General features: G+C 40.3%; 2 protein-coding genes across 2 annotated transcripts in view; one reads left to right on the plus strand and one right to left on the minus strand.

The window, feature by feature from the left end:
- Positions 1–7490: 7490 nt before the first annotated feature.
- LOC116312277 (stress response protein NST1-like) lies at positions 7491–11907 on the minus strand. Its single transcript, XM_039606594.1, has 9 exons — positions 11885–11907; positions 11248–11413; positions 11100–11151; positions 10792–10916; positions 10616–10714; positions 9834–10018; positions 9615–9672; positions 8298–8360; positions 7491–8175 (listed from the first exon to the last, which is right to left on the minus strand). The coding sequence occupies exons 1-9, from the start codon at positions 11893–11895 to the stop codon at positions 7657–7659; spliced, it is 1278 nt and encodes a 425-aa protein (XP_039462528.1). The 5' UTR covers positions 11896–11907; the 3' UTR covers positions 7491–7656.
- An 11610-nt stretch (positions 11908–23517) lies between these two features.
- LOC116312242 (filamin A-interacting protein 1-like) overlaps positions 23518–24729 on the plus strand; it is a 34249-nt gene continuing 33037 nt past the window's right edge. Inside the window, exon 1 of the mRNA XM_039607024.1 lies at positions 23518–23970. The gene's annotated coding sequence lies outside the window, so the exon portion shown is untranslated. The remainder of the gene's footprint in view (positions 23971–24729) is intronic.

Consider the following 24729-nt stretch of genomic DNA (forward strand, 5'->3'; position numbering starts at 1 on the left):
TACTTGTCTTTATAAGTTTTTTAAGCCCCCTGCAGGTTGAGCTAAGAACAGACTCTCTCTTTGGGTAGTGAAGACTTTGAACACTCACTTTCAAGCGTTTAGCACAAAGACTGCTTACTTTTGCAGAAGAGTTTGTGCCTTGCTAACATGTCTCCATGTCATGCTTTAAAGCAAGGATGGCAACTTTTTTCTTTGAGAGTTAAACAAGGTCACATTGTCTCTCTTTTAGCTCAGTCTCCAGAGCTGTGATATTCCTATCTACTGTTATTGAGGTTTTGCAGTCACACAACCACTAACTTGTCACTAGATGTGACAGTTTAAGGTCAAATGAATAAGGCCACGGTTATAGAGATCTAAACACCAGTCCATAAATACGTGGTAAACAATGCAAACAAAGGAGCAACGTGTATTTCCTGACAAGTTGGCAAAATCCCCTTGTGACTGCCATAGTTGCCCAAAGTTTAATTTCAATTTAATTCAGTTCTGTTTATATAGTACCAATTCATAACAACAGTTGCCTCAAGGCACTTTGGTAAAGACCCTAAACTAATACAGAGAAAAATGTCAAATGATTCCCTATGAGCAAGCACTTGACAACTGTGGGAAAGACAAGCTCCCTTTGTACAGGAAGAAATCTCTGGCAGAAACAGGCTCAGAGAGGAGCAGCCATCTGCTGCAACTGGTTCCATGAAACACGCTGACTTTGACTGCAAACACCTTTTACTTTAAAAACATCACACTTTTTGAAGTGTTTCTACCAGTGGGCTAGCAGTTAGTAATGTTTTTTTCCTGACGGGTCTGCAACTCATTTCTGGAGGTTGAGGCTGAAGCTAGTGGAAATCGGTCACAAAGAGTATGCTTCACCAAAAACATCCTTACGATTGCTTTAGCAGATTTCTGCGGTTGCCTGTAGTTTGCATGGAAGACAATGACTTTTCTTCAAACATTAACTACTTGCTTGAGTGGTAGGAATACTTGAGAAAGTGACAGGTAAACCAGAAATGCAAAGTAAAAGTTGGGCCTCAGCACTACAGCTAACAGATTTAAAAAGGAGCAACTTTTATTTTGAAGGTGAATGGTCTCCTTTTCCGGTTTGGACTTGTTACGACTGTTGTTGTAATTTTGTGTAATATGTAAATCTGAGTGTGCAGGTTCCTCTCCGTGAGTGGTGCATCCAGGGGACGGATCGTACAGATTGGCTAATGGCCGGGAGACAACATATAAGAAGACACCCCCATATACGGCCTGTCATTCATCCTCGGCACATCCCAGCCGGCAGACTTTGTGTTCCTTGTCTAGCTATGTTTGTTTGATGCAGGAGGATGTAGGGGTGGACTGCCTTTTTGTTTGATTACAGTTTTCTCCTGTTTTTGTTAGTTAGGGAGGTAAGTCGCTGTCATTTGGTTTAATTCTTTTTAGTAGGTAAGTTTGATTTATCCTTGAGATAGGCTCCCTTTGTTTGTTATTTTGGCCTTAGGTCCACCCCGAAGATATAATTGGCTCCCTTCCTTTGTTTTTTAACATTCACTCATTGTAAATAAATGTGTGATGTGCTGCTTGGGGTCAGATTAATCACCCTTATGTTATGGTCTGGCCAGCCCTAGATGGGCCATAACAGGACTATATTTACCATGTTTTTACTACTGCTTGGAGAATAATTGGTGAAAGTTTGGAGGCAAGTCAGTGTCTTTCATGCAGTCTACAAGTGACTGTGGTAATTTGCTAGTGTCCAAAGCAGTCATATGATTGTCTACCATCAGAGGTTTCATTTTAAATGAATGTTCCACAAAGTCTTTGGTGCTGCATGATGTGACTTCCAGTTGTTTCGGACTCTTTAGTTTTCTCTGATATATTATGAAAACTAATATCCTACTTCTGTTAAAAATACTCCCTTTAATGCCATGTGACAAACTAATACATTTCTTGTCTTTTCAGCCTCGTTCTGGAGATCAGTACAGTGTTCCTGCTACTGGTGGAGATATGTTATGGTTAGATGATTGATGGACAAAAGTATTTAGGGGCTTTAGAAAGTTCTCCTCGGTGTCCACAGAGCTGCCTGTGCATTTGCAAGCATTGTCCAAATATTTAGTCTAATGAATTGTTATTTTTCATTTTGGATTCTGAACACCTACAAGGCGACACCCTTCCTTCCTGTCTTTTCCTTTCCACGCAACGAGCAAAATAACTCCAGCTCTTTGTGCCTTCTGCATATCAGCTCCCACAGATTGCTCAGATTTACATGTAGTTATAGGTTTCTATTTTACCAAAGTTCTTTTATACAAAGATGATGTGGTTGAGATTCTTTGCACTAATGATTAAATGAAAGCTCTGTGGTCATCTTAGGCATTTCCAAACCCACATTAAAACGGCACATCCTCTTGTGAAGTGCTCTCTCTCACATTTTGGGATTTCAGTGCAATTGGCGCAGGACCGAAGCCGCAGGATTCACACTTTGCTTCCCCACAGAGATTTGGATACAAATATGTCTTCCTGCCTTGCCAGACTTGGCAAGACCACTCGTACATGTGTCACAGGCCTCACCTCCTCTGGTCTCAGGCATCGTTCTCACCGATATATTTTTACAGTGGGTTTTTTTTTTTGGCAGGGGAGAGGGGTCCATTCTGCCTTGGTGTCCAAACTAAACAGAGAAGCATTTGGGATGGCAAAGAGGAATCTAAATAATTTTGTCACACCAAAGATAGTTGCCTTTATCACACATCTTCCATTTTTGACAGCATCTTCCAATAAAGGAACATTAACCTCATCTATACATGTGCGTGAACTCAGAAACTGTAATGGCAAAAAAGGGCCAGTATGTGGTGGAAGCAAGTAACATCTAGATAATGTCATGCTTTTAAAAATATACCCAGGATTAGTGTTCACTTCTGAGTTCTTACTCACTGTAAACAACAGACATTAATTGGACTAGCTTTTAGCTAGTCCTGGTAAAAAAGAATGTACACCATCTTTCAAAAGTAATGTTTTACATATTAGGATATAATAAAAAATATCTAATCCTTACCAGGTCTTAAAATTAGGTAAATATAATCTCAGTTGAACAACAACACAGTGGCATAATACAGTACATAATACATAATACAGTATTAGTATTTATTCTGTAAAAAATGCAAAGTAGGGTGTGAAAAACTAAGTACATGACGTACCCCATACCTTATAAAATCCCCTCTGTCATCAGCAACTTGAAGCAGTTAATATCTGTATGACTTAATCATTCTGTCACATTATTGTGTAGGAATGCTGAGGTCTGGACTTGGACTGGACCATTGCAACACCTTGATTGTTTTCTTTTTTGCTATTCTGTTGTAGATTTGCTGCTGTGCTTGTGATCATAGTTCTGATCCAATTTCAGCTAAACTTTAGCTGTCAGACAGCCTCTAGAATACTTTGGTATACAGAGTTCATGGTCGACTCAGTGACTGCAAGGTGCTCAGGTTCTGTTGCTGCAAAACAAGCCCAAATCATCATGCCTCCACCACCGTGCTGTGTTTAGCTTTCTCCAAACATGATGTTGTTGAGTATGGCCAAACATCTTCACATTGATCTTTTCTGTCCAAAGGACATTCGTCCAGTAGTTTTGTGACTTGTTCAGATGTAAATTTGTGAGAAGAGGCCTTGGGGAACCTTGGAGGAAATTTGCTGGGATTTGCTGGTCTTGAATATCCCCCATATCCCCCCATTTGTAAATAATCTGTCTCAATGACAGAATTGTTGCTGTCGAATTGTTTGGAAATAACCTTGTAACCCTTCCCAGATTGATGGGCAGCAACAATTACTTCTCTTAGATCTTTGCTGTTGTCTTTTCTAGTTGGCATTGTGTTAACATGCACCTGCATGCTGCAGTCCAGGAAACTGCCAAAACTTAAAAGCACTCACATTTGTTGATGATCAGTTAATTAAGTGCATTTGATTAGCAGCATCTGGCTGCTACTTACTCTGGTGTAATATGTCACTTTTTAGTACACTTGAGGTTATATTCATCTTTTAAACTGTCCTGATAGGTGTATCTGATATCCCTGTGTTGGTGTTGTTCCTGCATGATCATAAAAACATCGGTCTAGGATCAATATTGCAATTGACCAATCACATTCTGTTGATGCCATAGCTTTGAAATGTGGTAGAAAAAAAATCCCTTTGTTTATATAAAACTTGTAACTCACATTTCAAATGTTTTCTTTTTTAATTTACACAGTATAACAGATATATTATCAAGTTAGGTTAGCTGTTATCCAGATTTAGGTCACTCATGTTGGTTGTTAGTGTATTAACCACCTTTTTGGCTAATGCTAACTAAATACACAGATAATTGTTATGATGATGTAGGAACATCACCAACACTGGGATATCAGTTTGTGCATCCTGACATGTAAAACCTCAGAATTTAAAGACAGCATCCTTTCTTTTTACTGTGTCTGTAATGTTGCTATCTGAAATAAAAGCTAGCCGGCTAACCCTAGTTTTCAAAAGTTGTCATTGTGATATCTAATTATGTTTTGACAAAGGTTTTTGGTTTTGTTGTCCTTAGGGGAAGTTTGTATTGGAGTGTTGCACAAGGAGGTGGTTTGCTGTAATAATTGACCAGTGGACTTAATTCGTGAGCTACTATGAACCAGTGTTGCTCACTGTTGATGATGGAAGCCAACCCAGCATCACAGCAAATCATGTAATAGACCTGCTGGCTCATTGTGTGGATGTCACGCTTTGCCTCTCCTAGGAGTGAAATGGACACACCTGGTTAAGTTGCATTACTTTGCTGTAATATCGGGTTGTGGAAGTAGAAGAGAGTCACTGATATTTGTCCTGAGAGAGTCAGGAAGGGTCTCCTTTATTAACATTACAGTACATTCACACATTGGCAAAATTCACCCAACACACATTTAAGTAAAAGTCTATCTTAAAAATTTTAAACAAAGTACTTCTTACCAGTGCTTTCTTTGCCCATCTAATAGTCCCAAATCCCAATTATTAAAAAATAAGGAGAAATATAACATAGATATTTACAGAAGTTCAGGTATTAGAGTCAAAAAAAAAAAAGAAAGAAAGAAAAGTACATGGCACTGGCTTGTAGATAGCACTGCCCTCTACTGGAGGCTAATAGTAAATTCATCCATTTAAAACTATTATTGACAGTCTACGTCTTATGCAAAATGATGATGACTGAAGTAAATGGAAAATAATGGTGCTAAAGTTTTGTGAAACCTTTTAGTCATTATGATACACTTCAAAGCATTAAACTGAAAAAACTAACATACTGTGAGGTTGTAGCACCAGTGCTGCATATTTTGTAAATAGAGGTCATTTCATAAGTGCCTAAATACAGAGGGAAGTTTATCCAGCCACAAGGCAAAACACATGAGTAATTTGTATGCAATGCATGACCCACAGTGTCCGAGGCCAGGATCCTGACTGTCTGCTTGGACTCGGTCCGTAAACAAGATCTGATTTCTAAAATTGACATATTTGAGGTAACATTCCCATGCCTTGATTCTTAAAAGCAGTTCAGGGTTCCAGGTTTGGCAAGCACATGCAAGAAACACAGACGAACATGAGCAGGAACGTTTAAAAAAAAAAACAAAAAAACAAAAAAACAAAAAAAAAAAACAAAGATAAAATATTCAGTCAAAACTAAACCCATTTTAGGGAAAAAAAAAAACAACTCTTGCTCACAATATACTGGAGGAGGATGAATTTATTGATATTAGAGTATTAAATTTAATAGCAGGATATGGAGCCATCCTTCCCACCCTATACTTGTATTACTTTGGTCTTGGCTGGGTTGCTGCTATTGACCTTTGGATGAAAATTTCACCAGTTGTGCTTGTGTAAGTTTGAGTATGTATGCATAGCTGTTAGAGCAAAAAGGGGAGAAAAAAAAAAAGGGGGGAAATCCCTCATCACGTTCTGAGGATTACAGTCAGACTGAAAGCGAGCCTCCCAGACAGCAGGGAAAGACAAGGATCAAGACCCAAGGTGGAAAATAACAGAAGTCTAGCTGGTCAGATAGACGTTACTTCGGCTGTTAAGACCGCGGCAGTTCGTGAAGCGGATCGTGGCAAAGGAGTGAAAGCCAACTGTCAGATCAAACTTTATTTGTAACTCAAGAAGGTGCCATGAAACATTCCTACTGTCAGCACATTTTCCCATGTTAGTGCAGGGTGTTTTTCTTCCACCCTAATGCAAGATTAACGATGGCAGCCTGCATCCAAATTGAAGTTTGGCCTCCTAAGAGTTATTAGAGAGGAAATTACAGTGAATCCCCAGTGCTTGTGACTCATTTCCAACTGTGACAGTGGAAGAGAGATGAGGTGTGATAAAACATCAGCTCACACCTACAAAAAAAATGGGCTACAGAAACATCTCATTCAACATATTTGCTACATTAACATGTGCTGATCTGTATCTAGGTTTACAGCTCAGTTCTCTCTTTGAGGATGAAACGGTCCGTAAAAATTGCACGGGCATATTCAATTCAGTTATTAAAACAACAAATTAAACATCACTTATAATTCGGTTTGTCATGAGGGTTCGGGCTTCAGGCCCCAGTGCTGGCAAGTATTCACTCCCCTAAAGGTGTTTGAGGGAACATGGAAACCACAAGTCAACTTTAATGCTCCTGCTCTGCAGCTGACCAGCCTTTAACCTCCCTGAGACTCTGTTACATTTGACAAATTTCTCTCCATTAACTCTCAGGCCAGCAGTTTTCTTATAAGAACAATTTGTTTCTCATGTTTTTCTTTTTTGTAATTGTACATACACATTTAGTGGGAACAACTTCATTTCACCCTGCACTGATTAACACTCAGAAATAGTCTAGCTTGTAATGCAGCCATCGGGTTTCCAAAGTTCAATTAAATTCAATTTAGTTTTATTTATATAGCACCAAATCACAACAACAATTGTCTCAAGGCACTTTTTATTGTAAGGTAAAGGCCCTACAATAAAACAAAGAAAAAAAGAAAACCCCACAATGATATGAGCCCCTATAAGCAATCGCTTTGGCGACAATGGGAAGGAAAAACTCCCCTTTAACAGGAAGAACCCTCCAGCAGAACCAGGGTTTAGGGAGGGGGCGGTCTGCCGCGATGGGTTGTCGGTGAGGAAGGAAGACAGGACAAAGACATGCTCTGGAAGAGATCCAGAATTTAATAATAACTAAATGTAGAGACATGTAGCCCTTAACACTAGTCCCAAACCTGGATAATGGATGGGGTGGGTCTCATCACGAAGGTCCATATGGGTTGGTCAACAGCTTAGTTAACAACCACTGCTTCCAGTGCTGAAACCTGTACTACTAAGTGAGATTTTCAGTTCTGTCTCTCTCTTTACTAAATCACTATGGTAACTTATGCTGAACATAACCTGGTTAGCAGCAGGTTATATTCCAAGTCTAAGAGAAACACAGAGACAGAGAGAGAAAAGATGCCACTGCATTATTAGAGGAAAAAAAACAAAAAACACAAGTCTACCTTTGAGAAAGTTCCACTTTATTTTTTTAGTAAAACAAACAAAACAAAAACACATTTATGATTAAAATGACAGTTAAAATAACTTAAAAGAATAAATTTTTTAACTTTGAAATAAACGTGTTTGTAATTAGGTTATAATGATAATTTGATAAGGCTAAAAGTGTGCACCTCTTCACTTCTTGCTGGCGATCCTCTTGGATCTCCTCAGACCTTCGTTTTGTGCCTCCTCTCCAGCATTATCTGCAGTGGTGGCAGCAGCTCTCCTCCTGCCACGAGAGGGCACCTCAGGTTCCCCAGTTTTCACTTTACTTTGACTTTTCTGTTGGGAAACCGTGGTCTGAGCAGTCCCAGCAAGCTTTCTTCGTCCTCTTACAGGTTGTACTGACTCTTGGGAATTTAAGTCCTGCCCTTCAGCTTTCTCATTTTCCCCTCTGGTTGCTTTAACCTTCTTTTTCTGCTGCTCTCCTGCAGCTCCGGACCGAGTTAGCTCTTCGGCTGAGGTTTTCAGAGTGTCCCTGTTTCTACTCCTTGTTGATTTACTTGTGTTTGTTGCGTCTTGCAACCTTTCAGTAGATTTAACAGCTTTCTTTTGTCTCTTTCTTGGCAGCGTCATTTGGCTTTTAGTGAAGTCTTCTTTGATTTCTGGTGCTTCTGCAATGTTCACCTGCATTTCCAGAGACTTGCAGGCTTCCTTTGAAACCACATAAATGGAAAAATAGCAAGCCTTTTGTTAATGTGTGGATACAGGCACCAAACCTCAAGTTTAAAAAGATAAATGAAGGGGTGTAAGATGAGATTAAATCAGGTCCTCACCTCTCGCTGTGCAAGTTCAGCTTTCAAGTCAGACAACTGCCTCATCAAACCCTGTATCCTCAGCTGAAACAGATACAAATAGTCAATAAATGTAGACTTTCAGGTTGGAGCCTCTCTTTTATGGAAGACAAAAACTGCCAAATTAACCCCCAACAGCTCAGTTCTACTTTGGTTTTTCTGACAGACAGTCATCTTCTTTACTGCTCTTGAATTTAACTACCACCAAGAAGTTGACTTCATGAAGGACTGAGTGACAGCCCCCTGCTGACTATTCAAAAACTGGGAGAAGGGGAGAAAAAAACAAAAACAAAACAAAAAAAAAAAAAAAAAAACCCCAAACACATTCAATAGAAAATACTTTTTCCAATTACAAATTATACATTTATTGATGGCTTCCTATACTCACTTTAAAAGGTATCCCTTTTATAGGGATACCTTTTCAACCACTTAAAAATACAAATCTCTAATCAGTCAGTCACATGGAAACAACTCAGTGCATTTAGGTATGCAGACATGGTCAAGACCACCTGTTGAAGTTCAGCCTGAGAATCAGAATAAAGGGAATTTAAGTGACTTTGATTGTGGTATGGTTGTTACAGAAACCGCTGATCTACTGGGATCTTTCACGACAAAAATCATCTTTAGTGTTTACAGAGAATGGTCTGAAAAAGAAAATATCTAGTGAGCAACAGTTCTGGGTGGAAATACCTTGCTGAGGTCACAGAAGAATGGCCCGACTGCTTCGAGCTGATAGTAGGGCCATACTAACTCAAATAACTGCTTGTTACATTACAACCACGGAAAAGCATGTGTGAACACACAACATGTTGAACCTTGAAGCAGATGGGCTACAGCAGCAGAAGAGCACACTCCTGTCAGCAAAGAACAGGAAAGTGAAGCTACAATTTGCAACAGCTTACCCATATTTGACAACACTGGTTGCCACTTCCTAACAGCTAAGAAGAGGAAACTACAATTAACATCTCAAACTGGTTTCTTGAACATGGCAATGAGTTCTCTGCAGTCAAACGGCCTCCAAAGTCACAAGATCTCAGTTAAATAGAGCTTCTTTTTCATGTGTTCATGAAGAGATTCACATCACGGTCATGCAGCCAACAAATCTACAGCAACTGTGTCACACTGTCATGTCAATATGGATCAAAATCTCTAAGGAATGTTTCCAGCAACTTCATGAATCTGCACCATTCAATCTTTTCTGAAGCTAAAAAAGGTCCAACCCAGTACCAGCAAGGTGTACTTAATGATGCAGCCAGTGAGTGCATATTTTGGCAGTTTTCGGCCTCCATATTCTCTTACCTGTTCATTGGCAATTTGCCTTTCCATCTGTCCTCTCTCTTCAGCCTCCTCCTTCCTCCTGTGATGTCAAACATATGAACAGTAATGGGATTTTTTTTCTTTCCTGCAGAAGCCAAGATGGTGACAGCATTCATCAGCTACGCAAACCATTACTGCAAAACATGAATAGACAGAGCCATAACCCTGGCCCTACATCGCTTTATCCAAGGAAGACATTACTTGTTTGCCACCATGTTCTCTATTTGATACAGTTCGACCCTCTTCTTATCCATGGCGTCCTGGATGTCTTTCATTGTCATCATGGATAGGAGAGATTTGGCGTCCGCGTCAGTCAAGTCAGCCTGTGGGCATGCTATTCTGAGGACCACCTTTGCCCACTCAGTGACCTCTATACAGGATGGGAACTGACAAAAAACAGGGAGGAGACTTATCAGAATACATTAAAAACACATTTCCAGTGAAACTTCAACTGCAAACAATCTATACATGTCTCTATTACAAGGTTTAGTTTTTTTTTTTTTTGGGGGGGGGGGGGAAACTAAAGTCTGCAGGTTCAGTAGGTTAGCGTTTGATGTTGTGGATTAAATATGCCTCTTAACCTTTGTTAAGAGCTTCCATCATTTTGAGGAATTTCCAGTGAATGTTATCTAACAGGCTGTAAATGCCAGAAGGAATCATTCAGAGGATCCATCTTTTTAAACTTCATGTCTGTACCATCGTTGCCCTTCAAGTAAAGACTTTTCTTGGTGGTGGGGGGGATAATGCTATTTTAGGGGGAAATATAAGATGCCAGTGAAGATGCCTGTAACACACTGAAGTTTGAACATACACTGAGTTATTACGATAATAAAAAGAGACAGATGCGCCCCAGGAGCAACTGTAGAAGTAAAGAAACATCAAAGAGTTGCTTTTAAAGGATACATTTTTGGAGGCGCACAGCATAGGAGGTCATGTTGCATGTGTGAAAGTTTCCATTTCTATTGCATTTCAGAATAACTCACCCTCTTGAGCTCAGCCTCTGCTTTCTCCTTGGAAGCACATGCCAACTCTAAGGCCACCGTTTCCGTTTTTAACAGCTTCTGCACTTCTTCTAGTTTAACCTGAGGACCGCCAGAACATCCAACTGCATCAACGCACTATAGCTGTTCACGGTGAAATGCCCATATACGAGGCCTACCTGCAGTTTTTTGACAAGCTGCTCTTCTTTCATCTTTTTTAAAAATTCCAAGTCAGCAGCAGTGAGCTGGTAGCCCTTCATCCCTTTCAGCATGGAGTGAGGGTCATGAGATTCTGGAAGTTCTTCTGAGCAAATAGACATTAAGAGAAAACTTTGTGACAAAAACTTAAACGTGAAGCTTTCTTTACAAAAACTAAAATCTAGATTTCAGTTTGCTGCTCAATAAATTAGACACCTGTTAAAATCCAAATGGGAATGTTTAATATTTGTATCATTTTCAAAGGATCTAAAACAAAACTGTTGATCACCTGTATTTGTCTGCCTTTTTTGGTTACCTTCGTCTTTATCTCTGACACCATCCTATTTATGAAAGCACAAAAGTTTTATGGGTCAAGTCAATGAAGGAGTCCGGATTTAAAGAAAAAAAAAAAAAAAAACCCCATAACGTTTATGTACCTCCAAGTTTTGCTCTGGTTCCTCAGAGTTGGTGAAATCCAGTTGTCTCGTTACGTTTGTTAAGGGCGGCGTCCTGGGGAGCTGCCGACCTGACGGGATGTAGTTCCCTGAACTGCAGCTCCGTCGCAGAATTTCAAAGTACGTGTCAGACATGTCTGAGGATTCCCTTCAACATAACCACGAAAAGCACTGAATGTCTTGAATGATAGCAGCAAGGGCTCAGCTGACAGGTGCGACCAATTGGTGCTGCCGACACATGCTTCCTTCCCCACTTCCGGCCTTTAGGGCAGGTAGCTCCACCCAGAAGATGAACCACATGTGGCCTTTATCAGTTAGGAGCTAAACACTCTCAATCAAAGCATTTAACGAGATTAAACAAGCAGACATTTCTAACAACATGACAGTATTTAATTATCAACCAAATGTGTTTCTGGAATCGTTCTGAGTATTTCTAGAAACCTTTTGGCCAAGCAACCTTAAGTCTAGGCCTTCTTTACTGTGGCGCTAGTTGGAATCTCCTACTTTGTTTTTGACTGTTTAGACCAGGTGTATCCAACTCCTGGCCTCAAGGGCCGGAGTCCTGCAGGTTTTAGATGCGTCCTTGATCCAACACAGCTGATTTAAATGGCTAAATTACCTCTTCAGCATGTCTTGAAGTTCTCCAAAGGCCTGGTAATGAACTAATCATTTGATTCAGTTGTGCTGACCCAGGGTGATATCTAAAACCTGCAGGACACCCTTGAGGGCTGGAGTTGGACACCCCTGGTTTAGACCCATAATCCATGCTTTAAACATAGTAAATTAAAATCAAGTGTGTACAATAATCTCTCAGGTTTTGAAAAAATGTGTCTGACTGTCTAGTTAGGTATAGCTATGATACCGTCTTAAATAACTGCCACATATAAAAAATACAACTACGACCCAACTCTATATGCAATGGTGCTGCTTTGTAGAAGTGTGAAGACCTGTGAAGGTGTTTTGTCTTTTTCTTTATCTGACAGGCTATCTCCAGACCGCTGATTTTGTCCGCTCCAAAAGTCCACTGATAAAAGGGACAATGGAAACATTGCACAGCGCTGCACCGTGACAGGTCCGGCTCTGCAGAGTTGTTCTGTTCTTCTACCCTGCTGTGCTTCACTCATCACTGCATCACTGTTTTCAGCTGTGGTTCAGAGATGGCTGATTTCTCCTTGTTCGCCAGTAGGTGGTGACAGATTCTTTCAGATGTGAATTGTAGGGAAGGAACGTTTTGATTTCATATCTGCCCAGAAAAGCCATTAACATAACAATGCTTACACTTTATTTTATTATTTCTTTTACATTGTTTATACACCTGAAGAACTTGTATTACTGCAGGTTAAAAAAGGTTTTAAAATACATATGGACAGCAGTGAACACTACACAGGCATATTCACAAAAAGGCTAATTTTATAGTACTAGTACTTAACAATGCTTGAATTTTCTCATTTGTGTTATTTTATATTTAAATTTTTTAAGTTTTATGCAAAAAAATAAAAACAGATGAAAGTTGAAAATATTAAGATTTTCACTGAGAGTGAGCCGGACGGACAAGATTTTTGGTTTTGGCTTTAAAATGTGAAAATAATTCTCATCTTTCAGGAAGCATTGGAATTTTCTCTCCAGCCCAAAATCGTTGAGGAGTAACAGTAATGTGATTTTCCTTTGTGCTACTATTATACACTGAATATCCCCATAACGGCTATCTTCTTTGTGAAACTGTTTGAATTTTGCCTCTAGCTCTCACTTAAAGCGCACTGGTAAATGGGCCTACTGCCGGGTCCATGTTAAATATAGAGGTAAAAGGGAATTACTCCTCTCCACTATCACATACTTGCTTAGCAACTTTCTATTTACAATATTTTAGGTTCTTTACTTTTTCATTGTAAAGTGGCTTGAGATGACTTCTGTAAACTGCATCACTTCTGAGTTGATTATCCAAGCCACAAAGAATCAAGAAGAGTGCCCAGACATATTTGTGAATATAAAAAAGCTTCAGTTTTCTTTCTTAAGCTGACCTTACTTACGTTGCGTAACTAGGAAATGTTCAGTCCTGCTTTAACAGACAGACAGGCAGGTGTACAGACAGACAGATGGACCGTGACATAAAATAGGCACAACCAAAACCCAGTCTATCTTTAAACTGAGCTGCCAGACCCACATGTCGAGAGGAGCTCCAGGAACTCAAAAGGAAAGGGCTGAGTCGTAAATACCTCTGTTTTTAAATGGCCCGCTCCCATAATGCCGAGCGAGAGAGGAAGGAGGATGGGGGTCAGAGTGTGTGTGTGTGTGTAGCTGTATGTCGATAAACTGACTTGGCATAACCAAGTGGAAAACATTTGCTTGGTTTTACATGGCAGCTAACAAATCATGCCTCAATAAAAATCAAATTAAAAACTACTTTTCTCGTTTTCCTCATAGCGATAATTCCTCTCCGGTGTAAGTAACCGTGTCTGCTGTGTATCTGTTCTTCATCTGGCAGAAGGTGTTAAGCAGGGGGTTCAGTGCAGCTTTGCTGGTGTTAAATTGTTTTAACTGCAGTTTCTTTATGATGAATGTAAGAATCCCGCTTGTTTATTTCTGTCTGAAACAAGGACCAACTGTTTCACAAATGTCCCTGTGGCAGACGGGTACGACGGGTGACATGGATAGAAAGTTTTCAGAAATTAGTTACCAAAAACAAAGATGAGGCACACTGACATACAAATGCATGTTGTATGTAAGAATGAGCCAATTCTACACATTTTTCAGCACAAACAGATTAGTTATATACAAAGTCCCTGAGATGACATTCAGACCCCCCCCTTTCTAAAAGTACACACAACACACATTTGTAAAGTAGCTCTTTTGTTGTGTAAAAGCTCTTTAGTGCAATAGCAAATGCCCCAAAAAGGCCATTAACAGCTGCTTTGACATGTACTGTATTGAACTGCTGAGCAGACAGCTCATAAAGGGAGTGATTAAACAGCACCCATGGTGCCCGTGGATGTGGATTGGATAGAGGCAGGTGCGCCAACTTACCAAGAGACTAATGGAAAATGGGTTAGAGTCATCACTGTGAGAAAGATGGGACAATGGAGAGTTAGTCTTACCCAGGAGATGGTTACAAGCTGATTTAATGACAAACAAAGTGGGGAAAAAAACCCCCCACACAGACACTTGGAAAGTTGGAGAAATTCCTGTTGTACATCTTACAAAGTTATTTACCTCAGAGGCCAAACATGGCAGACGGAGGCAAACGTCTGGTTGATTAGTTGCTGCACACTTAGATTAGTCAGAAAAGTTATTTAGTAAAAGGTCAGGAAAGGAAATAATAGACTAGAATTGATTATCGAGATGTTATTTAAATATTTCCTTGCGTCTTTTTTTGTAAACATTACACATTCTGGCTTAACAGCATGTGAATACAACAAAGTCAGGAGAATGGAACCATCTGATAAACACACACGTGCACAATTAGATTATTATGTAACTCTTGTCTTGAGAAAAAAAGAAAAATACTATTTAAGAAACAATTAGAATGAATCAGCACATGCATGGTCAGTTTCTAGTCTCAAATCTGTTTGGAAACAGATTTGATTTCTTGTTTTAACAAAATGAGCAGCAGTTTTCTGGGAAAAATACCTTGTTGATGCCAGAGCTCGGAGGAGAATGGCCAGAGTGCTTCAAGCTAATGGGAAGGTAAAAGTAACTCAAATAACAACACGATACAACTGAGTTATACAGAACCTCTGAATGCACAGCACATCAAGTCTTCAAACAAATAGATGACAGCAGCAGAAGATCACACTGGGTGGAACTTCCTACAGCTTTGAATAGGAAAGTACAATTAACAGTTTCACCAAAACTGAACAACAGAAAATTGGGAAAACATTCAGATGGTAGGATCAGAATTTAGTGTCAATAACATGAAAGCATGGATCCATCCTGCTTTGTCCCAACAATGTGGGTTGCCAGTAGTGAAATGGTGTGGAGGAAGATTCACTGTGTGATGCTATCATGTCAATATAGACCCAAATCTTTGAGTGTTTCCAGCACCTTGTTGAATCTACGCCATGCAGAATTAAGACAGCTCTGATGGTAAACCCAGCACAAGCATCGTGCAACTAACGAAGTGGCTAATGAGTGTATATTCATGCTAGCTAGTTTATGACTTGTGTGGTGGTTGGGCTGATTAAAGTATAATATTCTTTAGACAAAACAATCTTCATCATCAGATGAAAACAACCTGTGTTACATAATCAAAAGCTCCAGAAAATGGAGCGGTTGAGCATTGTGGTGCTTTCGGTTCGTTGCCATTTCCAAGGCAAAGAACTGAGATTCAGTTTATACTAAACAAAAAAAAACAAAACAAAACAAAAAAACCCCCAAACATTATGGAGTATTGCACATTTCTATCTTTGTTATTTGTACATATTCTGGAAACTTATCTGTGTGTCTTCCCTGTAACTTATCATGTTTATCTTGTCTAATCAACGACCATAAACAAACCTGATGACTGAATATGGTAGTGAATGAGAGTAAAGCAACATGACACCTCTGAGCATGTGCACATCCAGATCAGAAACACACGTGGACACATATCCATTTGTGAGTGATGAGAGATGGCTAGTTGGAAACTTCGAGGCCTGCACTTTCTGTCGTGCCACCTTCAGAGCTGTCAGTGAGGTTAATTCTGTGATGTTTGTGATTAGTGACCGGTGTAAGGTTACAGCTTCCCAAGAGCAGTCCAGGACTTACGCTGCAAAACGTCTGGACTTGACAAAAGGGGCGTGTGCACCAGTCGTTTGTTTATTTGTCTTTTGCCACTGTGTGGATCTGCCCTCCATGGTGTAGTTTTGAAACGTATGACATTTCACCACATATGCGTGGTGTTTCATTACATAGTTCGCATAGTTTTCAAAGGCTTGATAGAGCAGCCACACAAAATTTAATAGTGTTAATGTTTAGCAGTGATGAGTGGATTCTCTTGTGCTAAATCACAGACTGTGTAGAAATAGATGGACATTTTTTTTAAACTGGGACAGTAGAGACTTGTTATTCACTTGTTAATCATTTGTTGTCATCTATTTTACTCTAAATTGGTTGCAAATGTGCAAATGAATGCCATGTTCTACTAAATAACACCTGAAACTAATGATCAGGACCATGAAGCTGAGATTATAAATGATTATAAATGAGATTATAAATTATAGACTTCTGTCCAGTCAGAGTTCTTTTTGCGACCTCTTGCTGGCTGTAGGTGCAGAAATGTATTGAAACACCTGCAAACATACATGGGAAGTATATAAGGCAAAAACAGAGGCCATGACTGATAGTGCTCCACTGTGTGTTTTTCTATCCAGATTGGCAGTGTGTTTGGGATCATTGTCACGATGAAAAATAAAGCTGTGCCAATCAGTTGCTTTCCAGATGGTATTGCATGATGGATCAATATCTATTGCTACTTTTCTGTGTTCATAATTCCATCAATTTTGACAAAATCTCCAAAACCACTGGCTAAGCCTGAAGCATGGCAGAGCCTCCACCGTGTTTTACAGATGGCTGTAGAGACTCAATGTTGTACCTCCTTCCTGACCTGCTCTGTACAGGGAGTGCAGAATTATTAGGCAAGTTGTATTTTTGAGGAATAATTTTATTATTGAACAACAACCATGTTCTCAATGAACCCAAAAAACTCATTAATATCAAAGCTGAATGTTTTTGGAAGTAGTTTTAGTTTGTTTTAGTTTTAGCTATTTTAGGGGGATATCTGTGTGTGCAGGTGACTATTACTGTGCAGAATTATTAGGCAACTTAACAAAAAACAAATATATACCCATTTCAATTATTTATTTTTACCAGTGAAACCAATATAACATCTCCACATTCACAAATATACATTTCTGACATTCAAAAACAAAACAAAAACAAATCAGCGACCAATATAGCCACCTTTCTTTGCAAGGACACTCAAAAGCCTGCCATCCATGGATTCTGTCAGTGTTTTGATCTGTTCACCATCAACATTGCGTGCAGCAGCAACCACAGCCTCCCAGACACTGTTCAGAGAGGTGTACTGTTTTCCCTCCTTGTAAATCTCACATTTGATGATGGACCACAGGTTCTCAATGGGGTTCAGATCAGGTGAACAAGGAGGCCATGTCATTAGTTTTTTCTTCTTTTATACCCTTTCTTGCCAGCCACGCTGTGGAGTACTTGGACGCTGTGATGGAGCATTGTCCTGCATGAAAATCATGTTTTTCTTGAAGGATGCAGACTTCTTCCTGTACCACTGCTTGAAGAAGGTGTCTTCCAGAAACTGGCAGTAGGACTGGGAGTTGAGCTTGACTCCATCCTCAACCCGAAAAGGCCCCACAAGCTCATCTTTGATGATACCAGCCCAAACCAGTACTCCACCTCCACCTTGCTGGCGTCTGAGTCGGACTGGAGCTCTCTGCCCTTTACCAATCCAGCCACAGGCCCATCCATCCGGCCCATCAAGACTCCCTCTCATTTCATCAGTCCATAAAACCTTAGAAAAATCAGTCTTGAGATATTTCTTGGCCCAGTCTTGACGTTTCAGCTTGTGTGTCTTGTTCAGTGGTGGTCGTCTTTCAGCCTTTCTTACCTTGGCCATGTCTCTGAGTATTGCACACCTTGTGCTTTTGGGCACTCCAGTGATGTTGCAGCTCTGAAATATGGCCAAACTGGTGGCAAGTGGCATCTTGGCAGCTGCACGCTTGACTTTTCTCAGTTCATGGGCAGTTATTTTGCGCCTTGGTTTTTCCACACGCTTCTTGCGACCCTGTTGACTATTTTGAATGAAACGCTTGATTGTTCGATGATCACGCTTCAGAAGCTTTGCAATTTTAAGACTGCTGCATCCCTCTGCAAGATATCTCACTATTTTTGACTTTTCTGAGCCTGTCAAGTCCTTCTTTTGACCCATTTTGCCAAAGGAAAGGAAGTTGCCTAATAATTATGCACACCTGATATAGGGTGTTGATGTCATTAGACCACACCCCTTCTCATTACAGAGATGCACATCACCTAATATGCTTAATTGGTAGTAGGCTTTCGAGCCTATACAGCTTGGCGTAAGACAACATGCATGAAGAGGATGATGTGGACAAAATACTCATTTGCCTAATAATTCTGCACTCCCTGTATATACCTACATTCATTTCAATTCTTACTTAAATTTTATTTGTATAGCGCCAAATCACAACAACAGTTGCATCAAAACCTCAACAATCATATGATCCCCTATGAGCAAGGGCTTGGGTGACAGTAGGAAGGAAAAACTCCCTTTTAACAGGAGGAAACCTCCAGCAGAACCAGGTTTTAGGGAAGGGCGGCCATCTGCTGCGACCAGTTAGGGATGGGGAGATGGAGGCAGCACAATGACATGATGTGGATGATGATTTCAAGCAATGGTCAGATCCATCACTCAAGAGTTGCCACATTTCTGATTTTCATACTTCAGCCCTTTCCCTTCCTTAAAAATGGCTTCTTGACAGCCACCCTTCTACTGAGACCCTTTATGATGAGGCTTCAGTTAACAGTAGGCGGATCAGCTTAAGGTCCAGATGCATCCTGTTTCAGGTCTTTCCTGGATATGTTCCTTTTCCTTAAGGTCATGACTTTCAGATACTCTTCATCTGCTGTTGTTTTTAGGCTTACTATTTCTTCTTTTGTGTTTTTTAGCTCTGTCAAATTCTATATTTTTTTAACAACGGGCAGTATGATTGCATGGTGGTTAGCACAGTTGCCTCACAAGAAGAAGGGCTCCAGCCCTTCCTGCGAGAATGAAGAGAATGGATGGATGGATCTAAAGAAAGGGGAACAGTTTATCTTTTCAAAGTGGCTAACGATACTATTTAAAATTGGTTCTTTCTAAGTTGTCTGTTACATGTAGACGCAGCCCAGGTTCATCCCTTGAGTTTGCTTTTTTATGCCTGAATGATTCAGAGGTCAGTATTAAGTGGCTTAACAAACAAAAACATTCCAAAAAAACATGGTCAGGTACAAGGAATGAGTGAAAAAGCAGCCAATGTCTAAAGAAAACTTTGAAAGACCTTCAGAAAGCCTGGAGGACTATTGCTCAAGAGCACTTTACTCATTGGACTCATTGGAAGCAAAAGATAAAGAAATGAGTGGTAGCTCAATTTTTTTGCACAGTAACTTCATTAACATTGTGCTGTACTTAAGGCATGAGTAAAGAATGACAACATATCTGAAGGAGACTGTCAGCTGGGCACCGCGGAATGCCAAAAGTCAAGGTGTCAGAGTATAATCATTCCAGCGCCTGCTGTTTTATCATATCCTGTTACTGTTTAGATTTCAGACACACAGTTTGCAGTAAAACATTTGTAGCTTTTTGCTGCTTTATAAGATTTGAAACTGTCTTTAAACTGCGGATTAAAACGAGTAGAGTCAGCCAACTTCTGAGCTTACCACAATCGTATCTTACATGTTTTTTTTTTAACATCAAGGCAAAATGTTTGTGTAGGTGTGTGCCCCATTTTTTAAAGCTCCAGTCAGAACAGCTGAGTCACCGACCATATCCCACTGCAGGCTTAAAAGAAGGTGGCTTTTAAGAGGATTCCCACATTATTTTCTTCTTTCTGAATCAGACTGGTAAACAAGTAATCAAAGAACTGAACAAACAATTCTCATACAGACAGCCATGGCACATATACTCACACATGGACACACACACACCTCTGGGTAAATAGAGGTGAAAGAAAAGAGAGTCTGCTGTAGATTTATGGCAGAGTGTCAAGGAGAGGAGCCACTGACAGCTGGAGGACTCTCAGTCCTGATGCAATTCAGGTCACGCAGGCAAACATTAAAGAAAGACACATCCACAGGTCAGTCCTTGGTCTGCTTTTTTTTCTCCTTCAGTGAAAGGCAGACTTTGAATAGAAAACTAATTCATTTGGAAGCAGTTTATTTTAGCCCTGCATGCCATTTGAAGCTGAACAATGCCCATAATTCTATTACTGCTGTGATGTCCGCTGAGGGGAAAGAAGCTGCCTGTGACTCAACCGTCTGCGACCCTCCTGCCTCAGACTGCATCAGAAAGTAACCCTTTTTTTTAAACCAGCACTCAAAGTGCCAGGTATCTATTTCTGGTGCATCCTTACCTAGGGCTGCCAACTTTTTAACTATCAAAGAAGGGACACTTTCGTGCTAGAAGCACAGTGCACAGCCAGCTGGGCATAGTGTAAATATGCACTGCATGTTCATATTCTTATAATAAAAATGCAGTAAAATGTTGGTATTCAATTTAATCATTACCTCGTCTAAAACAATAAAGAAAAATACAGTAAATAATAATTTGGGCATTTCCTTTCAAAATTAAGCAAATAATAATAATAAATAGGGGCTTCAAATACCCAGTTTATTATACTACGCAGACCAAATGGCAACTTTTTACAAATCATGTATTTCTCTGTACATCTGGTGTGCCTAACTAGCTGTCACAGACTGTTATGATTGGACACAAGCACTCGTCTGATAGAACTGCCTATGGGCTCAAAATGTGGTCATAAATATTTTGTACTTGTAAATCAGTTTTGTACTTGTAAATCAGGATTTGTATGTGTAAAAAGAATTTGTGCGTGCGTAAAAAAGATTTGTATGTGTAAAAAGATTTTGTGTGTGTAAAAAGATTTGTATGTGTAAAAAGAATTTGTGCGTGCGTAAAAAAGATTTGTATGTGTAAAAAAGATTTGTGTGTGGACTTAGCCAAAAAACCCCCTGCAAGTTACAAGTACGAATTTTGACCCTATTTTTCTTCCTGTCATCTGATTGGTCAATGTCATGTCAATCACAAATGTAACAATCCAATCAGAGAACAGATGGGTTTGGCTGTCGGAGGGGCACTTTTTTGAACTGCAGGTCCTTGAAGGGTAATACAGTTTGAAGCTGGAGGATCTCTATATAAATATCCGATAGCAGCTAGGTCCCCTTACTTTCAGCAGCTGTTGAAAGGATAAAGTTGTGGTATGTCAATGGTTAGAAATACCATTATTACTTTAGGATTAGTTTAACACAAAGTCAGGGCTGACCCGGGACCATTGCTGTGAGTCACAGTGCGCAGCATAAAGGTCCTTTCACATCGGACGCAGGATGTGCTGCTAATGCTAACTGCTAACTAAAAGCAAAGGATCCAGAATTTGTTGCGCTGGCTGCTGAGCTCTGTGGGTTTTTGCAGCACCTGCTCCTTGTCGTTTCTATCTCTGACTTTATGTCCTCTACAACAGTTTCTGGGTTTTTTGCTAGTTCTTCAAATGTTCAATAAAAACATGTATGCTAATTCATAACGAAGAAAGCTTTGTAATGAAGACTGTCATTTCAAAACACTGCCCCCCGCGGTCCGCAGCGCTGTTGAAAAGGCTGTGGAAGTCCCTGTATAAAGCACGTAGACCTGTGACACAAAAATCACCAAACTCGGACGACCACAGACTGTTTTCCTTCGTGGTGATAAAGGAAAACGCTGGGTTGGCATGTAAAGGGCATTTATTCCCTTCAAGGACCTGCAGTTCAAAAAGTGCCCCTCCGACAGCCAAACCCATCTGTTCTCTGATTGGATTGTTACATTTGTGATTGACATGACATTGACCAATCAGATGACAGGAAGAAAAATAGGGTCAAAATTCGTACTTGTAACTTGCAGGGGGGTTTTTGGCTAAGTCCACACACAAATCTTTTTTACACATACAAATCTTTTTTACGCACGCACAAATTCTTTTTACACATACAAATCTTTTTACACACGCACAAATTCTTTTTACACATACAAATCTTTTTACACACACACAAAAATTTTTACACATACAAATCTTTTTACGACGCACAAATTCTTTTTACACATACAAATCCTGATTTACAAGTACAAAATATTTATGACCACATTTTGAGCCCATAAACTGCGATCAAATGAGATTTGGTATTTGTAAGAGTGCCATCTGTTGGTCAGAAAGTGGCATTGCAGATAACGGTCACTATACGGAACATTTAAGGTAGGATAAGGGGGAATGTTCCAGCTAAAGATCAACTCCACCAGTTGTTTTTAAACTTCAAACACTCGCTAATTATATATTCACAGTATTCATTCAGTGTGTCTTTAGGGACTTGCTAGCATCATGGCCTGTTCACCTGTCCCTCCTGCACCTTCTTGTTCAGGTTGTAATGTGTTTAGCTACTCCTCTGCCCGCTTTAGTAATAACTATATCTCTGGAAGCCAGGATCCCTGAATTTGTGACCCAGCTCCACACCCTTGAAAAACTTGTAGCTAGCCAAGCCCCTATCGACTATCGACTAGCATACTAGTAGAAGCTAACCAGTGTTAGCTCCTGCCTGCAGACCGTCTCAAGCAGGTGAGGAGGAAGCTTATGTTTTCTTTTATTTTCTACAACAGCATAACTTTATCAATTAAAAAAAAACTGGCATGTACTGTAAATGTATAGTTAGACTTCTTAACCAGGGGTATCAAACATAAGGCCCAGGAGCCAGAATTGGCCTGGCAATGTCACCAATCTGGTCCACTGGGCGGCTTTGGAAAATGTGAAAGATGGTATACATTCTCAACTTTTAACTTTATTTTCGTACAGTTTTCCCACTGATAAAGACCTCCTGCATTGTCATTCATACTACAGTTAGGTAACGGATAAACAAGTAAATGATGACATCTACTAGGGAAATGTCTTTATAATAAGTCCACAGAAAAAAAGGACATTTTCTATGAATTGACAAAAGCTTTGTGTTTTATAATTATGGGACAGTCTGGGCAATGAGCCACTGCACTTTTTCTGTACTTTTACACATTTATTTCTTACAATTTAAGCCCAAAAAATTGTGCAGTAATTCTTCATTGCTTTTCACTTATTTCAGTAGAAAATCTAATTTGCACTGTAAATGTTAAACTTCATGCATGTGGCCCACAGTATAAAAAAGTCCCTGTTTTTTACACTGACAGGATAGTTTCACTGACCGGTGGATTTGACATTCCTGACTTTGAAAGTCATTTTGTTCACATCTTAAAGCAGTTTTGGTGCAATGTTTAGTTTATTTGAGCCACCAACACCTTAACAAAACACTGACATTTCCTTTTGACTTTCACCCCTCACACCCCCGCTCACTATTTCTCTTCTGATAGTCACAGACTCCCAAAGGCTCGGTCTTCTGCCGTGAGCCATATGGCACCATCAGGGATCCGTGTGCACTTGCGTCCCAGTGTGTTAGTGTGCTGGAGAGGGAGAGCAGCCGTGGCTCAAGGTGTCAGCAGGGAGGGTGGTTTAAATTTAACCACCACAGGACTGATATCTGCATGGCAGGTCCTGTCTCTCCCCTTCTGCTCTCTCTCCTCACACACAGACACACACAGTCTGTCTTCATAGTCACCAGCCACAGACATCATCACACACAGCAGCAGCAGCAGCTCCCTGTCAGGAGACGCTCCTCTTCCTCCTCCTCCTCTTCTTCTCTTTCACTCATCAGACCACCTGGATTGTACTAGAGGCCAGCTGAGGACGCGGCAGCAGCAGTGACGGCAGTGGAGGAGAGAGAAGGGACGCTCAGCGTTGCAAAGGGAAGGAGAGCGGAGCAAACATTCACACTGAGGATAACACTTCATCCGAGCCAGCAGGCTGAAGGCACAGCCAGTGGCACTGCAGAGGCACATCAGCACCGTGGGCTAAAGATTTGCTGCGAGAGGTAAGGCTGGAGCTTGGCTTGGAGACAGTGTGTGTGTGTGTGTCAGTAGATGTGTGTATATCATCTGTTTCCTTTGGAGGCAAATACACAAATGCAAAAGGCTGTGAGCCTGTGTGATTGTGCATGGATATCATGGAAAATTATCACTGAGTCATGTTTGTAATAAATTACAAGTATTTCATTTTCAGCCTAGTCAGTCTGGCATTTTCAAAATTTTATTTTATTTAATAAATTTTTTTGATTTTTTTTGAAAAAAATCCTGAATTTATTATTTAAGTATAGTCTGTATTTCTGCAAAGCCTTTTGCGCAGATGCGCTGAACTTCAGTGGATTTTCAGAACAACGACTGAGCAGGACATAATCTGCACTGTGGCAGCTTTTCTGCAAGGTTGCTGCTAATTGAACAGATACAAAGATTAGAGGCCAGAGGAGACCCGAGGCTCTGAGGAGGGGAGGGCACAGTGAACTCCTGCTGATCTTAATTCAATCTAATCGGGTCGAATTTGCTCTAATTAGGTTTATTTCTTTGGCTGAGACAGAAAAAGGCTCTCACACATTTGGGTTTCTTTTTGCGTTTGGCTCTGCGTGACACTTTTGTTTTGCTTTCTTGGAGGGAATCACCATTACAGCTGAATGTGCTGACGAGGGCAGAACATGATATGGCCCCGGCAGTGGCAGCATGCCTCGTGATCAATTTGCCCACCACATCAAAGCTGGCGGTGATAATTCATCCACTCCTGTGCGGTGACACTGGCTCGA

The sequence above is a fragment of the Oreochromis aureus genome, linkage group 23 (assembly GCF_013358895.1).
Source record: "Oreochromis aureus strain Israel breed Guangdong linkage group 23, ZZ_aureus, whole genome shotgun sequence".
NCBI lineage: Eukaryota > Metazoa > Chordata > Actinopteri > Cichliformes > Cichlidae > Oreochromis > Oreochromis aureus.